The 17166-nt window shown below is 39.6% G+C and overlaps 1 protein-coding gene and 1 pseudogene across 10 annotated transcripts in view; both read left to right on the forward strand.

Annotated features, from left to right (window-relative positions):
* Window positions 1-438: 438 nt before the first annotated feature.
* Window positions 439-17166, forward strand: part of LOC125465836 (transcription factor 12-like) — a 129315-nt gene continuing 112587 nt past the window's right edge. For 3 of the 10 annotated variants that reach the window (XM_048559733.2, XM_048559736.2, XM_048559735.2), the window contains exons 1-3: window positions 443-1011; window positions 1622-1716; window positions 2264-2336. In XM_048559733.2, coding sequence (XP_048415690.1) covers window positions 1642-1716; window positions 2264-2336 — 148 coding nt within the window. In that variant the 5' untranslated portion in view covers window positions 443-1011; window positions 1622-1641. Of the gene's footprint in view, window positions 1012-1206; window positions 1335-1621; window positions 1717-2263; window positions 2337-17166 lie in introns of those variants that run through there. The other 7 variants (XM_048559740.2, XM_048559741.2, XM_048559742.2 and 4 more) reach the window with 5 other exon arrangements.
* Window positions 14146-14497, forward strand: LOC125465838 (small ribosomal subunit protein uS10-like; annotated as a pseudogene).

A 17166-nucleotide genomic window follows, 5' to 3' on the forward strand; every position in this document is an offset into this window, starting at 1 on the left:
CAATAAAACAAAACCCTCGCGACCGTACCGGTCATCAAACATCCCTCCATTCATTCCAATTCTAACTCCATTCCTCCACCACTCTGGCAATGGCGTGCGCACTCTACTTCCCTAAACTCGGTGAAGTCAGCGACTGCGAACAGCAGAACCTCCGCTGGCTCTTACCCTCCCACCTCCCAACAAACCTTCCGCCCATCCCCCTCCACCCGGGGCCACGCCCCCTCGAGGGTGAGACAATCGGATGGGGTTTGGGGGGGAGAGGAGACGGCCTGCCCTGTCGAGCCAATCCGAGGGCTGCAGCGTCCACTGAGGCCACGCCCCCTCCCCCCTCCCCCCTCCCTCCGCCTCCGCCGCCTCCTCCGCCTCCTCCTCCTCCACCACCAGCCGGGGACGCCACCAGAGGGGCGGGGCCGGGCCGCTGATAGGCCGAACGCCGCGCGCCGGCGTTGGCAGCTGTCAGTCAAAGAGAGGCCGCGAGCCGGGCTCGAGCCGCCCGCTGTCCACCTACGCGCGAGTGTCCCGGCGAAGCTCGCAGCGCCTTTCGCCTGGAGTCTACCCACCCATCTTCTTCCTTTCCGCCCCTCTCCCCAACACCCTGCCCCCCCCTCCAATTTTCTGCCCCTTCATACCGTGGGGGTGGCCGCAGGTTCGAGTCGCGGGAGGAGGGGAAATTAAAAAAAACATTTTTTTTCGATGTGTCTATATAATCCGCTTTATTCCGAAGTAGTTTTTTTTGGATGAGCCCCCGGATGTTGGCGCATGGATATCTCACCGCCTCTCCAATGTGCTAGTGTTGAAGAGAGTAAATATGTCGGCTGCTGGGAATGCATTTGTCACGGTGTAAGCAGGATCGGTGAAGACTCGCCGTTGGCCCGATCGCTCTGAAGTTTCACAGGGGGGATATCTAACTGCTGCGAAAGGGCGGAGAGATTTGCGGCGTCGGCAGTGGTGTTTTTTTTGAGTCTTGCTTCCCTTCCCTTGAATGTTGACTTTCGGATGCTCGGAGAAGAGGTAAACAAACGGCGTGTACTTTTATTGTTGCGGAGCAGAAAGTTGTGTGTGTCTGCGCGACCAGGGGTGCGGGTACAAATTCAAGTTTCCTTCCTTTCTTTCTTTCTGAAAGCAAAATTGTAATCTGGGCCACACAGTCGGTTCGCTTTGGGAGCGATCGGTCTCCGGTCTGTAGAGCTCTTGGAAAGAAGTGAATTTGCTGCTTTTATCTCTTGCAAGTTGTTGCAGCCACTCTGAGCGAGGGGCGCACATGTACAAAATTTTGTTTGATTCGGATGATTGGGATTGAATTAAGAAATGAATACAGTCTGCGAGAAGTTGAGGTAATTTTAGCAGCTAATGATTTTCCATGAACTTTTTCCCCCCCTCTAAAAATTGATATCTCGCCTCGAGCTGTCCTAGTCCTTAGCTAATATGATCTCCTGGCAAGTGTTTTTTTTAAACCGGTCTTGTTCTCGCACTTCTTGTTGTTTGGTCTTTTTTTTAAAGACCATGTCAAATCGGTTTTCTCTTCAAGTCGAAAGGATTGGTATATTTTGATTCTCGTGGTTAAGATTACGTCTAATCGAGGGTAGTAAGGCTTGCTTTCCATTTTTTAACCTTTCTTTAGGGGTGTTTTAATTTGTCAAAATGAATCCTCAGCAGCAGCGAATGGCAGCCATAGGGACGGACAAAGAACTCAGCGACTTGCTGGATTTCAGTGCGGTAAGGATTATGGCGGTGTATCATGTATTTGTGACCGATATTTTTCTTTGCAGGATCTCTAACGTAATTACGAAGTAAATAACCACGAGTAGCTAGTCGATGTCTCGGTGCTGTAGATTTTTAATTTTTAAAAATTCTTTTTATGTGCACAATGGCTCGGATGTTGGGGAGTTTCATTAAAAGCCACTAGCCAGTAGTGGTAGTGTCAAAGCTTCAGCAATGTATGTACTTGGCAATCTTTTGTTTGGGAGTATTTGGCTGTTTTGATCCTAAGAATTTGCGGTGCAAGATGGTAGTCCAAATGCAGTCTTTCCGTGAAGCAAATGCTGCGCTTTGTGAGAGTAAGCAGACAAACCGTGTGGAACTAAGTGTGTCGATTGCGAGTTTGGTTGTGGTTTTAATGAATTTAGATAACCAAAATATTCTGTTAATAAAAAGAAACAGTATTGTTTTTCAGACTAATTCCTCTGGGAGGGAGGGAAGCAATGACTTGACAACTTGTAGTAATTTTGTTTTATTCAAGTGACACTTGTTCTATATTTCTTAGATGTTTTCCCCGCCTGCATCTAATGGAAAGAACCGACCAACCACATTAGGAAGCAACCAGTTTGGGGGCACAGGTATAGTATGTTAATGTTTTGTTGTGGGTAGGGTGTTGCATACATGAGTATTGTATTATGATGCTTTCTATTTTCAAGGTCTAGATCTACATTTGTGTGGAGATTGCATGTAGTAAGAATAAATCTCTTTTAGGTCTTTAAATCTATGGTCTATATTGAAAATAATTTGCATAGTTATTAGTTATTCACAGTTGGGAAATCAATAGGGAATGTGAAATAGAGTAATGTATCCCGGAAAGCAGCCTGAAGGGTTTCATGGAAGCAGTGGTTTGTCAGACCAAAAAAGATAATCATAGGAATTATGTGATCTTTTCTAATTGTTTTGCTGTGTAATTGGATAAAATCTAACTCCAGCAGAGATTTTAACTTGAGCTAAATTCTGACATTTCAGGTAGCAGTCATAATGTTTTTTACCAGAAACAGGTTTCTTTTGTATAGATGTGGCTATCTTGTCTGGCGACTCTCATGTTAGATTTATTTGTCAATATGTGTGCTTACTTGCTTGAGAAGCTGTTGTGTTTCTGTTAAATATGAAGCAAGATGACTGACCTCCTTACGCATTTATAGTATGCGTAGGATTGATGTCTCATTTCTTAACGTATGGTGTTCTGCTTGAGTTCTATCCAGTGATGAAAAACATGTAAGTTGATGGCAGTGTATATCTTGCAATCTGTTGCATATAACCCTTAGAACCTAAATTTTAAAAACTCATCTTTAAAATAGCAAACTGAATGTGTACATGAGCACTTTATTTAAACAGGTTAATAATTGAGAATTTGTTTCCACACCATGCAAGTGAATGTCATGATTTAGGTACAGAGTATTTTTTGTTTTTGTTTTAAGAAAAACTGGTCGCTTTAGGTAGGACAGCTTTACTAAGTTTCCTTCCAAAAACATTGCTTATGTGATATGTTTTGCAGCATTTGTATGATGTTACTTAGAGGAAATAATAACGTGCGCGACAGAAATGTAAACAGTTGTCCTGTGGATACAGAGACAAGTTTTTTTTTCTGCAGCAACTGATCGAATCTTTTACTTTACATCAAAATCAGGAATGTGATTACAGTTTAAGTATGAGTGTAGTTTCCTTGAATCTTTTATTGAGGTTGTACAAACAGCTCCAGTTACATTACGTTGTGACAGATCAATTTGAAGAAAACAATTCACTTCATTAACTAAGAGGGTACCAAGAGAAATCTCAAACACTTGAATTTTGTAAAGTGACAAAAGTTTTTAAAAGTACATTGAACAAAATGTAACCCAACAGCAGTTATTGTATGTTAACTAGTGTACACACTTAGTGAAACACACCATCTGTGTTAAATAAGTGATCTCGCACTCCTCTTATCCTCTGACCTTAATACTCCCAAGCTATTTCTTCCTGCTATCTAGTCAAAAACAAGCTGACATTGGATTTTTAAAAATGATAATGAAATAGATGTGATCCAATTAACTTTTGGCTGCGACGTCCAATCTCTGTCATCCCTGTGATGCATTAAATTGATTTGGGGATTGTGGAGTTGGTGGGCATGTAAACAGGGCAGAGGGTGACAGTTGGACAATGGGCAGCCCACCTCTATTCTGGTTAATCCTAAAGTGGAAAGTTCATATACTGCTTTCACTCCCCACATCCAAATCTGGCTATTCTGACCTGTTCCTTAAGGAGCAAACCTACACTCATCCACACGAAGTACTTATGGGCTCCTTTTAGGATGTGTTGGGGGTGAGAAAGATCCTGATCAAGGAACCTGGTAAGGTGGAAGGTTTTCTGCTGAGAACTGCCATCTTGCCCTTGCTGTTGACACCACCTTCTGATCTTGCCTCCCTGGCCTAGTTCCCAGCAGTGATACTGGGACGTGTGAACAGGTTTCCTATCTGCAACAAGCACCAGCTCTTCAGTGAAGCTGCTGGCCTCTGGCAACTTCTCAGCAGATGGCAGTTTTACCATTGGGGTCCTGGATTCTCAAGTCACTGGCAGGTGGCAAGAGTTTGATGAGCAAGGTGCATCGAGCCATCCTGAACTAGGCAAAATGAGTCTTAAGATCTCCATCACCTCTGGGATTTCACCCAAACCATTGAAAGGGAAAGCTAGAGAAGTTTGAAAGCCTGTTGAACCTCGACAGTGAGTTAGGTCTTTAGTTCCCAGAACAGTATCACTTATGTTAAGATACATGCTCTTTGTAAATTTAAAATATTCTGTTTTTAATATTGTAGCTGTGCTTTGAGATTCTCTGGGAAGGGAAATAGTTTGTGTTTTTACACTTTGTAAATAAAAGCAAGAAATGCTAGAAGGGTAAAATTAATCCATTAGGCAGCGTTAGGTTTGAATTGGTATATTTAGATATTCTTTTTAAATCTATAAAATTGTGGAATAAATAGTGGCTTGCAACAGTTTTTCACACCAGAGCTTGACTTTTCAGTAATTTGTTTTTCCTTATGTATCTTGCATTATCAAAAAAAACCCTTGTGTGTTTGATTCACGTCTCCTCTGGCTACTTCCCTTGTATAATGCTACTTAATGGCATTTTTATAGGAGAGCCAAGTGTGGAAAGCTGAAAGCTCTTGACCATTCAATATTTTATAATTGACAACTTATTTTCTGATGGGCTGGGCGTAATTACTGATTTTAGTCGATTTTAGAGAATTATATTTTGGTAAATGTGAATATTTCAGTAATGACTTTAAATGTTTTGTGGTCTTGATGACAACCAGGTTAAACTACAAGTCTGAGTAATACCCAAAGCCCCGTGCTTTCGGGAGGTATTGCACTGTTTTCCATCTTGATAACATTGCATGACTTCGCCCCTGCTCTTGTCATCTGCTGTTGAACTCTTATCACTGCTTCTGTTACCTTCAGATTTAATTCTGGCCTGTCTCCTATCTTCCACACTTCATTAAATGAAACTCATGCCCATGTCCAAAATGTTCCACTGACCGATCTACACCTCTTTGCTTGCTGACCGACATTCACTTTCATTTGAATGAAGCCTCATTTAAAGTTCTCCTCCTTGCTTTTAAATCTTTCACAACCTTGATCTCTTCAGTCTCTGCAATCTCCTCCAACTCTACAACTTTCAGGTCACTGAAACCCTCCAATTCTAGCCTGGGGGGCTATCCCTGATTTTAGGTACATCAGCAAGATAACGTTTTTCTTTCAAACTTTACAGTCATTGGCTGTAGATTTTTAACATCAGTTCTGTCTGCTGCTTTTTCCTTCTGTTTACAAGATGTTAATTAAAACTTACAACTTTGACCAGTCCTTGGGTCATTTGCTGTAATATCTTAGCTGGCTGCTCGTCAAATTTTTGTTTGTTAATGCTCCTTGAGACATTTTTGCTACTTTAAAGGTGCTCGATGAATGCCCTTTACTATAGGGTATGTATTTTGTGTTGAAGATAATAAAACTGTTGTACACTTTTTTTACTTTTCGTATAGCAATTGAGCATGCTCCAAATAAGGCTTTAAAATGTCAAGCATGGAGTACATAGGGCTTGAATATTTGTTTGTGCAGTAAAATTTTCTTGATTATATTTGCTTAGTTGGACATTTGTCTTGTTACCTGGTTATGACATGATTTAAGATTTTAATATCTGACTAACGACGAGATTATCTGTGCCTATTTAATTTCAGAAAATATTCATAATGTATTGTTCTCTTCAAATGTAAAGCTGCTGAAGTTTCTAAAAACAATTACAAAAGACGTGAGGTTTTCAAGCAAAGTTCGCGGAAAATGTAATTTGAGGAAAATGAAAGTTTTGCAGGATTTAAACCTTTCGGAATAAGCACCCAACTTGATCTTTCTGGACTGTTGAAACAGATGCTTTGAGGTTTTTGGCTAATTTTAATTGTAAGATCCTGACTTTGTACCACCAGTTTTATACAGAAGAATTCAGTTAACTTGGAAACTGAAAATAATTCAAAAATTGAATTGCAGCACCTGCAGTTTTTAATCTGTCAAAAACATGTTTTCAAGACCCAAAGCAGCTTTGTGTCGAACTTAAGCATGAAAACATGTCTTTTGTTGTGGACTGCATAGAGGTTGATAAGGCATTAGCAATGTGCTACTATATCCCATGATATTGTATGGATGTTTGTCCATGGATTCCAACAAGCATATGAGTGAAAGTCATTACAGTCTGTGAGGTTGAATCACCGGCCAGAAGAATGTTCTTGTACAGTGTATTCGTGGTGTTGTAGTGGGAACATCTTTTTTAATCTTTCTGCAGTGACCAGTTTTGATCTTGCCCCATGCACTATCTGAGCTTGCTGTTATGGATTGATGAGCAATGACCAACATAAGTTAAATTGCGCAATGACTTCCCATTGTAATGGGAAGAACGTGTTTTATGACAAATGTCATGTGACTAAGTAGTGAGTTGTTCACTAAATTTTCTGTCATTAGTTTACTCTCATTGGTTGAGGATTGGGCACTTCTGTGTAATTTAGGCAGTATCTAAAGGTTTACATTAGAGTAAACTTGAACTGGTCAACTTTTAAGTTGACACAATCATTGCACAAGGTTCTTGTAAACATTTATTTGAAATTATTAAAATCATTAAAAATAAAACACAAGCTGTTTCAGCAGCACTTTTTTGTTTTGAAAGTATGCTGCATTTAGTTTGTTGAACCAATTTGTTTATTTAACAGAAATCATTAAATGTTGCTGTGATCTAACTGATGGTGTCTGGTTCCTTCCAATTTTAAAATGAGTTGTCATTTATGTAGTATCATCCAAAATGAAAATACAACTGTATGACAATATTTGTGTATCAAAATTCAGAGCTCTCATTGCTTGCGATGGGCAACAGCATGTTTCTTTGTGCTTCACGTCCCCTCACCCCCCATTTCCCATGACTGCCAATGACAACATGTTTGAATTTCCACCCCACGTGTTTCACTTTTTGTTTGAGGTTCACTTTAAACTGTACCTCCTTTGGTTGTTGCATTCAGTCTCTCCTTTTGGCTTGACACGTATTTCTTTGTGCCTTTTGAAGTGCTTGAAGTTGAAAGACATTACTGCATATAAATATATGGTTGAGGTTTTTAACTCTTTTTGGTCCTTATATCTTAATTACATTAGATACTTTAAATTTTAATGATATTTGGCAAGCAAGCTTTAATGTGGTGCACATTCTTCTGTAAACCATAGTTTAGGAGGAAATCACGAATGCAAATAGCTTCAAACAGGGTACTTTCTGTGGTTGAGAAGAATTAACAGCTGATGGAGTACTGTGATGTCCAGTTTCTACAAAAACCATAATTTGCTTTTGTGAATTTTTTTGTTGAATTGTTTGAGCTGTATGCTTAGTTCTCGTGCATTGCCATCAGCCTTCTGGCAAGAAATATCCCTGGGTGCAGTTTCAGGGGTAATATGGAGTACTCACCAGGGAATTCTTGGTGCAGGAAGTAACAGGCTGAGCTCGGGCAAAAAGGCTAATTGTTTCTCACTTAGCTCATCTAATCACCAGTAACACCTCAAGTCAAAGCCTTTGACCTGTTTTAAGTTAACAGTCTTGGTGTGTCTCTCTTTGATTACTGTATCACCTCAGCAAATGTTGAACTTCCTTGTCTTTTTCAAAACTGTGTTGTCAGGAAAGTGTTGTGTGCTTTAATTATTTATGGAATATGCATACAGTTTTCTGATGCTTGGATTCTTTAAAGGTAGATGGTGCATGTGTCCATAGGAATATTGTCATTCATATCTACAATAGAACTAAACTGGAATTTTTGCTTTATGCCAAAACTAGAAGTCAGGTGTGGAGCTTTTCTTTTGTTATTGCAAAACAGCCTATCCTGTGTGAAGCTCCTGCAGTGTTGTCTTTAATGTGCTTTAGTCCTATGGTTTATACTGAGGGACACGTTTCGGGACATCAATGAGAAATAACTGCAGTTATTTAAATGTTGTGAGAGTTGTTAACTTTTGTTTTCTAACCTTGAGTGTTCAGTCTCGCATTACTGACCTGCAATGGGTGGTTTAATGGCTCACCCCACCCGTAGATAGAAAACAATATTAGCAGTATCCTGTTACCTCGGCCTCACTTTGTTTTTCAGTTCTGAATTGCAGGAATGATTTATTATCTGCTGAAATTTGAAATATTTTTGTGCTTTAAAAATAACTGAATTAAGCAACTTTGTGAATCAAGAGATGTTTTAATCCTGTTGCTGTTGTAAATTAGTAATTTCGTTATAGCTGTGGTGCATTTTTTTTCTTCAAAGAAGCCTGCTCTATTCTACCCGGCAATTAATTTTACTTTTGATGATTTTAAGTTCAACGTAATACAAGCATGAAGCCTAAAATACAATGTTCAATTGTCTTTTATTGGTGCTTTTGTCCAGAAAGTATCTGAACGCTCCGTTTTGTTTTTGGGGAGGAACTTGCGGCCTCTCTCAATCCTATTTTGGCAAATTTTTTGCACTGTTTTTAGGTCTGAATTTATTTCCTATTTGAACTGTATTAATTAAACTCATTCTAGTTACTGTTTATTCTGAATTTCTGTTGAGCTGCTTTTAAAAATCAGATTCTCAAAAGACATGCAAAAGATACTGGAATTTCTGCATTGCTGAATAGTTTACTGCTTTACTGCAGCACAGTGCATTATGGAATACTGTAATACATTAGACACCATTAATGTGTTTATGTTGCAGTTGTACATGAGCCACCATATGAGAGTCGTACTTTCTTTTAGAACTTGTGTGAGCCAGCAGCACTGATTTATGCTGCTGTCGGGAGAAAGCAGAACACAGCCAATGGCACCTCAATGCTGATGACAGTTTTAATGTTCTGTCCTGTTAGAAAATAACTAATAGTTAAAATCAAGAAAGTAGTTCATTTGGGCCACCTGGGAATTTTGATTAACTTCAAAATGTAATGTACCGATAAGTCATAGGTTTTCCTTGAGTTACTGATTGAGAAATTTGGGTTTTTGTGCTAAAACCCTGAATTTCTTGTTTACCGAACAGTTTTGTAGAGGTTACTCTTAGTGTACAGAAAAAATAAATCTAATTTGCACTGAGAAATAGGAGTAGATGACTTCAGCCAGCGTAGAGTTTTAGGCATAGATATGCACTTTTGAAACGCTTCATCCTGACTCTGAAGTTAATGTGCAGATCTTTAATGCTTTAAATCATCACTGCTGAATTGGGGGGAAAAAAAAGCTGGTAATGTACTTCAACTGTACTTCAACTCCTTTTGCTTATAAATTTTGATTTGCAGTGGCTGAAGCAAGTAAAATGGTGACTTGGAATAGTTAAAGCGTTTAAGCATGTTTGATCCAGTAATTTGCCCCTATTGTTAATGTTTTAAAATAGCCCCCTAGACTTCCTGATTTTTGTTTTTAAAACAAAAGTACCTCCACAGAATTAATCTTCCTGACTACCCAAAATATTTGCTGAATTCTGAGTAAACAGGAACAATGGAAGCTATTTGTCATTTTATATGCTTTTTCCTGGTTTTATATTGGCTATAAATAGTTTTGCTAAAGTTCTTTAGTTTATAATATTTGCTTAGAAAAGTGAATGAATGTTCTCATAGATATGGAGAAATAAACGAAAAATCTGTCTAAATATGATCTGTGCAGCTTCCAAAGGGACGTTTTGTATAGTATTTTGCAGATTTTTTTAGGTTGAGATGAGGCTGTTTACTTGAATAGCCCCATAATCCCTGTTAGATTTACCCCAAAGTTAAGAATCAGTAAATTAAGAAGGAACAGTGTTTATTATTGAATAATAATACTTTTTTGTGCATAAATGGATTCAAAATGGTTTGAATATCTTAGCACCATTGGAGAAACTCATTTTAAGTAGCTTTTAGCACCTTTTCTCTTTTTTTGAGAAATTGTTGAAAGTGAATTTTTAAAAACAAATTGAAATATTACCAATAAATGGCATTATCTAGGATTGTATTATAATCTGATATTCCCAAGAATATGTTAAGAGATATGGTCAGACTAGGTTTGTTGTACCACGGACCCCTGATACATGGGTATCATACAGCTAGCCAGCAGTAATCTTAAAGGAAGTCTCCCCGATTCATTTTAAGGTGGCTTGTATGGAAAATGTTTTATTTCCTCCTCACTTTCTCGCACTCTCCTCCACTTTCTGCTTCCCGCTCTTAATTAGTAACAGAGAGCTCACTATTTAGTGTGTCTATCTTGTTTGTGAGACCTGAAACATCCTAGGATGTCACAATGTTCAAAACAAACACAAAACCACTACATAAATGTCTAAGTCAATTAAACTTAGCTCTTTTTATTGTAATATTTGGGACCAGGTGGACCACATAGAACAAGAGGTTCTTGATTAGGGTTGTTAACCTGGGCCTGTCAACAGCTTGCCTGACCAATATAACCAGAAGAATAGAATCTTCTCAATTGAGGACTGACTCTGAGCTGGCTGGCCACAGCTAGTGTACTGTGTACTAGTAAATAAAGGATGACTGGACCTCGCTTTTTAAGTTATTTCAGTGGTGATGGGAGAAAATGGGACATGCCTGAAAAGCTTGCATCCATCACCTTGGAATTGGGAGTAAACATTTCTGACATCGTGCTTCTATTTGACTAATTTGACCTTGCTGAAGACTGAACCCAGTATGTGGAAAGAATACAATATCTTTTCTAGGCAGATGAAAAGCAACATGTAATGCTCTGACTGCATGTGGACCTGCAGCATTTTCACTTATAAGGAACTTAACTTTCCCAGACGTGACAGACGCTAAAAACTTCCAAGAACAATCCTGAGACGCTATCAGTTTTATTTGGATCTTAGACAATCTGGGGAATCTGTATCGGGATTTTGACGAGGTTATGACTACTGGCAAAGGCACATGATTTTGGGTTAATCCTGAATGAGATGCTTAGTTATGTGGGATTAATGACAATAACCATGTAGAAGTGCCTACTAGCTGAACCCTAACTGGACATCAAATCGGCATTGCACCTAGCTTTGTCATTAGAGAATACAGAAATTGGAGCAAGGGAACTACAGAGCATCCATAATGGGAGTGAATATCCTCACCTGCCCACTTAAGCTTGGGGAGTTTGTCATCTCCCTACAGGTGAAATAGGTCCATTGGCCCAACAAGCCCGCATCAAATCTTGGAGCACCCCGCCCAGACCTGTCCACCTAAAACCCACCTAATCTACACATCCTTGAACTTTACGGGTAATTTAGCATGGCCGATCCACATAGCCCGCACACCTTTGGACTGTGGGAGGAAACCTGCACAGTCACTGGGAGAGCGTGCTTTGTGTAGTCAATCACAGAGCCTCGTGCAGGGCATGCCCTAAGCAGAGGGACCCTAGGCCAACCCACAGCAGCCAAGCTTCGTCCAAGTGACTAAACAGTTCTTAAGGATCTGGGCCCGCGAGCCTTTGTAGCTGCTGCCGGTTTGCGGGCTCGACAGCACAGGAGTCCAACGACTGACCTGAGTAGGAAGACTTGTAGGCTGGTACCCATGTGAGTGCACATCTTGGAAAATTACCCTAAATGTGGGTCGAGGCAATTAAATAGTTTAGTGACACTTAAATTAGAGCCAGTTAAATTTTAAGGTGTAGTTAAATTTCACCCAGTTCCCATGGAGGTCGATACTGGCATAGCTGTATCTGTGGTTGCAGAATCTGTCTTTTAACAAGATTTGCTTGGGACTCCAACCTTTAATCTTGTGCCAGATCTCAGCCAGACCGAGAAATTACATTGGGGAACCATTGCAAGTGAAGGTGTGTCTTCAGTTCCTGCCTTCTAATGAGAAGCAGTTGGTGCAGTTACTTTTAATAGAAGTAAAAGGCTTGGGCCCAAGTCTATTTCGCCGGCATTGGTTCACCTAGATTGGCTCAATATTTTTCAGTTAGAAAATGGCTACCACGGTGATTTACTAGTGAAATACCCAGGAGTTTCCCAAGAAGGGCTTAGGACCGTCAAAGGGGCCAAAGTTACTTTACATGTAGACAGAATTCCAGATTTTGCAAGGCCAGGGGGGCAAAAGTGAAGGTGGTAATCAGGAGGCTGGAGAGCAAAGGAATCATCAAACCTGGGCAGTACTGGTCACATCAATCGGGAAGCCTGACAGCTCAGTTCACCTTTTTTGTGGGGATTCCGAGCAAACAGTAAACCCACTTCTCGCAGCTGGATAAATACCCAATCCCTCGCGTTGAGGAATTGTACGCAAATTTGGGGGTGTGGGGTGATGGGCTGTCCTTTATGAAGCTGGACATAATCCATGCCTACCTGTAATTGTGACTGGATGAGAAGTCCTACTAGTATGCTACAATTAATACCCTTAAGGCTTTAAATCAATATACAAGACTGCTATTTGGGGTATCATCAACCTACACTCTTTGCCAGTGGACCATGGAGAACGTTTTACAGGGGTTACGCTAGGTGACCACACCTGTGTGACGTACTAATAACAAGGAAGCCAATAAAAAGCACTTTGAGAACTAGGGCATAGTGCTTAAATGTTTTTTCCAGGTGGGTCATACATCTTAAAAGGGAAAAATGCATGTTCCAAGTGTCCCAAGTGACCTCCTTGGGTTACTTAGAGTTGACACAACCAGGTCACACCTGATTGAAGAGAGAATGAGGATGATCAAAGGAGCTCTGGCTCTGTGCACATCTGTACTGGTGTTCGCGCCTTACCTTGTGTTAGTGAATTATTTCAGAAAATTCACACCTAACCAGGCCTCCATCTTGGCATCCATATACCTACTGTTGAGAAAAGATTAGCCTAGGAAATGGAAGTATTGGTCACAGACAGTGGGATGTCATTTACCAGCAAGATATTTGAATATTTCCTGAAGTCCAGTGGCATTTGGCACTTAAGGACAGCTCCATACCATACATTCCATCCATCTAACAGTCTAGCAGAAAGAACAATCCAGACATCGAAGGCAGGCTCAAAAGCAGCCTACAAAATCACTTGATAAGACTGTCCCAGTCCTGGTTTCTGTTCGATTATAGGGACCACCCCACATACAACAGTGGGGAGAAGACTCCACACTAGGTTACACCTGATATTTCCAGGTCTGGAAATAAGAGTGAAATGCCAACAGCAGGAACACCAATGCTGGCCAAATACCTTCGCTAAGTGAGGTGTATCTGTTTAATTCTGGGGATGAAGTTTGGTCCTGGAACCATGGAAATGGCCGTTTTATGGGTGCAAGGCAAAGTTGATGCAAGTCATGGAACCTGGCCTTGAAAAGTTTGGGCAGGTGATACAGTCCTGAATAATAAACGTGTGGATCACCTGAAAGCTCAACTCAAAATGGGGCAGGAGCAAAACAAGCCTGACCCCTCAGAACAACTGGAGGTCCTGGCAGCAACTGCAGATGCCTCCACCCCTCCATCTAGTCTTGAGGAAACCTCAGTCTGAAATGGATGTAGCATTGATAATATTGCTGCTGGAAGAAGAGGAGGACACTCTCCCAAGATGTTCTGGATGCAAGAGATTGTCATGGTTCAGTACCTGCCGTCTAAGTCTTTGTCCATGTCCAAGTCAGAGTCCAAGGAACCACAGCTGTGGTGAAAATATTGCAAGAGAAGCTACAAGCAAAAAACTAAGCCTGATTCCTGGACTTTTGGCAAGGCTGGTGGGAGGCTGGTTTGGAGAGTATGTTGTGATTCTTGACTAAGAGTTTCTTGATTCGGTTGGCTAACTAGGATCAGCTGATCAGGAAAGCCTTGGTTGACCAGTCTTCAGCAGTGACAGTAATTGGATTAGGAGAATTTTTATCCTGGTCTGTGCATTCCTGATTCACTGCTATTCATTCACTTTTCAAAATCCGAAATTGATGGATATGTTGGTTGGGAGCTTACTATGGCATTTAAAGATCCCAGCAAAGCACCTGTGAAACAGAAGATTGCAGTTCACCACATTAGAATTACTTTGACCAGCTGGATTGTAGAATCACTTGAGAGTTTTTTTGTTCTGATCTAATTTGTGGTGCTGAAGAAAATAACTTGAATGTCAAAGGGCCTGTTTGCATGCCCACGCACCTCTGCAAATCACAACAAGAAAATTCCTTACGGTGAAGGTTCTAAAACCTGGAATTGCTTTCAAATGAGGATCCTCAAATGTCTAATTGATTTGCAGTCCATCTGAAATCGTGAAACAGATTATCTCCATCAGTATTGAGCCTAGTACTGACGTAAAGGTTGCTGTTGCTTGAATGTCTATAGAAAACGCAAAATAAAATCCACTTTTTAAATCCTTAATGAAAAACAGGAGTTTAGCATCTCCTCAGTTGAAGACTGAGCTGGCTACTGACAGCCAGTGTACTGCGCACTGAAGGGTGATTTGGTGTTGGGACCTGACCCCTCTGTGCACTTTTTTCCGTTGTCAACCCCTCTTTGCTCCAGCATATCTGCATTTGATCATTTGCTGTGTTGTGGGGTAATTGTACATCTGAAGGCAATAAAGATAATTGGATATAAGGTACTGCTTTGTTACTGCAGTGAGATTTTGGAGCTGAAAACTCTGGAGATGCTAGTGGCCTAGGAGTTCAATGAAACAGTGACAGATCTTTTATACTTTAAGATATTTCATTGCCTTTTAATGTTTGCAGTGATGTTCAAGCACGCAACAGGAAAAGAATAGCTGGTTCATGTATTTTGCACACCGCTGCATTACTTGTCCGTACCAACACGTACTAGCCCCACCTCACTTCTGAGCTGTATAATTTTCCAAGAGTGGGAAAATTCAGATTATTTGGTGGGTAAAATTTGAGTAATTACCCTCTGGCCATAAAAGTGGAAGTATTTTCTGGTGTTAAGTTCTAGAAGTGAGTTATTGCTGTTTTTGTCTGTCCATTTTGAAAACTTAATGGTAATCATTGTGTGCAATACTTGTGTGAATTTTGAAAAATACTTGTGCTAAATGTGATTTTAGATTTTTTTGTGGCACTGCATCTTTAGATGTAGCTGTCAACGGTGTGATAATGAAATTATAATGGAACCTAAGAGACTTTGCACACTCTGACCGTCATCCATGATTTTCAGCGTGGTGATTTTTGCGGAGCCCACATGATAGTTCATTTTACTTTTCGCGTTTCATCCTCTAGAATCTTTTTAAAATCTTGTAATCTGTAACTACAGTGGGTATTATTGTTAAGTCCAACTTGCCATAGCACACCTTGCTGACCATTTACTGAAGTTATTGTAGATTTGAGCTATTTTTCATTCTTTAATTATACAGCCTGTAATAGACTGATCACAAATTACCTCTAAAGACTGGTTACTATATCACTGAAGAATAAATTATAATCGTGAAATTTAAAGTTCTGATGGATGCTTCTGAGGGTTTGTGATACAGCTAACATATGTATAAGTAAAATGGAAAAGTCTTCCTCTTCAGGAAAACTTTAGTTACCTGCAGACTATGCTCTCCTATCGCATAAAATTGTTCTATTCAGTTTTCAACGTGTAAATTGATTTGAGAAAAGATGTTAGAGAGGTCACCAGTGCCAGAAATTAGTGGATTTATGGTTACTTCCATGAAACTTATCTTTTGCAGCAGGAAGTGATGGGCAATTATTTGCATCCCCTTACTCACCACTTTTATAGTATTTAATCTATATAGTATATTCACTTGTTTAATATTTAGACTGTTAAATGACCATTCAACATTTTGAAAGTGGATTGTACACATACAAGTTGGAAACTTACTTTTAAAAATGTAGCCGGTCCCATTGGCACGGTCTCTGTAAATATAAATATTAACTTTCTTAACTATTATAATGCAGGTTTTATCAAATAATGAATTTTAGTGTAAATCAAAAGATTGACTGACTAACTTTCAAGATAAGTTTTCAGAATCATTCAGGCTTCTCCTTTGCTTCACCTAAACTGTGTGTATATATAAATGGAGTAGTGTAGACATAATTTTGTGTCCATCATTCTGTGATGGACATCTTCAATTGTTGACCTTGCATGGAAAAATATCTGCAAAAACCTTTTCTAAAAGCTGTTTGTAGAAATAGTTCAGCTAGAAGTAAATGGTTTCCACACAGATTGTACATATCCCAGAATGAGCTTGATTAGTGCTATAAAACAAATTAATCAAAATTAAGTGAGGCTTTTAACATATTCTACATGATTTATTTAAGTAATCCTCCATTAAGTAGGTATATTTCCCTTATTTAAGTTCTGCATAAAGTAATTTGGGCTTTTTGTATTTGCATGGATGCATACTTAGTGTTCTTTGTTTTGGAAAAAAACACACCTGTGTTTAAAATATCTTTGACTCTGTATTGCCACTTCTCCATACATTGTATGTTATGTCTAGTTTTATTGTAAGTTCTGACTGAAAGCAAATATTTTATAGTGTATTCATGTTGAATTTAAACTGCCCCAAATGCACATTGTAGATAAAATTGTAGGGCATGCTTTTGAAAAATGGGCATTTAATAAAGTGAGAGTTTGAGTAAATTGTTCCTAGTCAAGTTCACTTTAAATATGCAATGTCCTGCATTGTGGCAGATCAAGCTGTGCCTGAGAGACCTTTTTTGGGGGTTTAGTGGTGACAAATGTGCAGTCACCGGCGCCTTGCGTGGATTGAACCTTGGTGTCAGAAAATGAATAAATGCTTTTTTTCCATTTTTTTTGCTGGCTTTTATGTTGGGTTGGCTTGTAACTCAACTGCAAGAATTGGTTTAAGGATTTAATAGTTTCATTACTCTGCAGGACATGGACATGCAGGTTTTAAAAAAGAAGTCTGACTTTTTTAAAGAGAAGTAATTGTCTTTAATGGTGTTGTTTGACCAAGTGTGTTGAATGATGACTCCGAATTCAGAGTAAACTGCTTGTCTGCTTCAGAAATCTGAAAAATGATGTCATTAAG

Source organism: Stegostoma tigrinum, chromosome 30, assembly GCF_030684315.1.
Source record: "Stegostoma tigrinum isolate sSteTig4 chromosome 30, sSteTig4.hap1, whole genome shotgun sequence".
In the NCBI taxonomy this organism is placed as follows: Eukaryota; Metazoa; Chordata; class Chondrichthyes; order Orectolobiformes; family Stegostomatidae; genus Stegostoma; species Stegostoma tigrinum.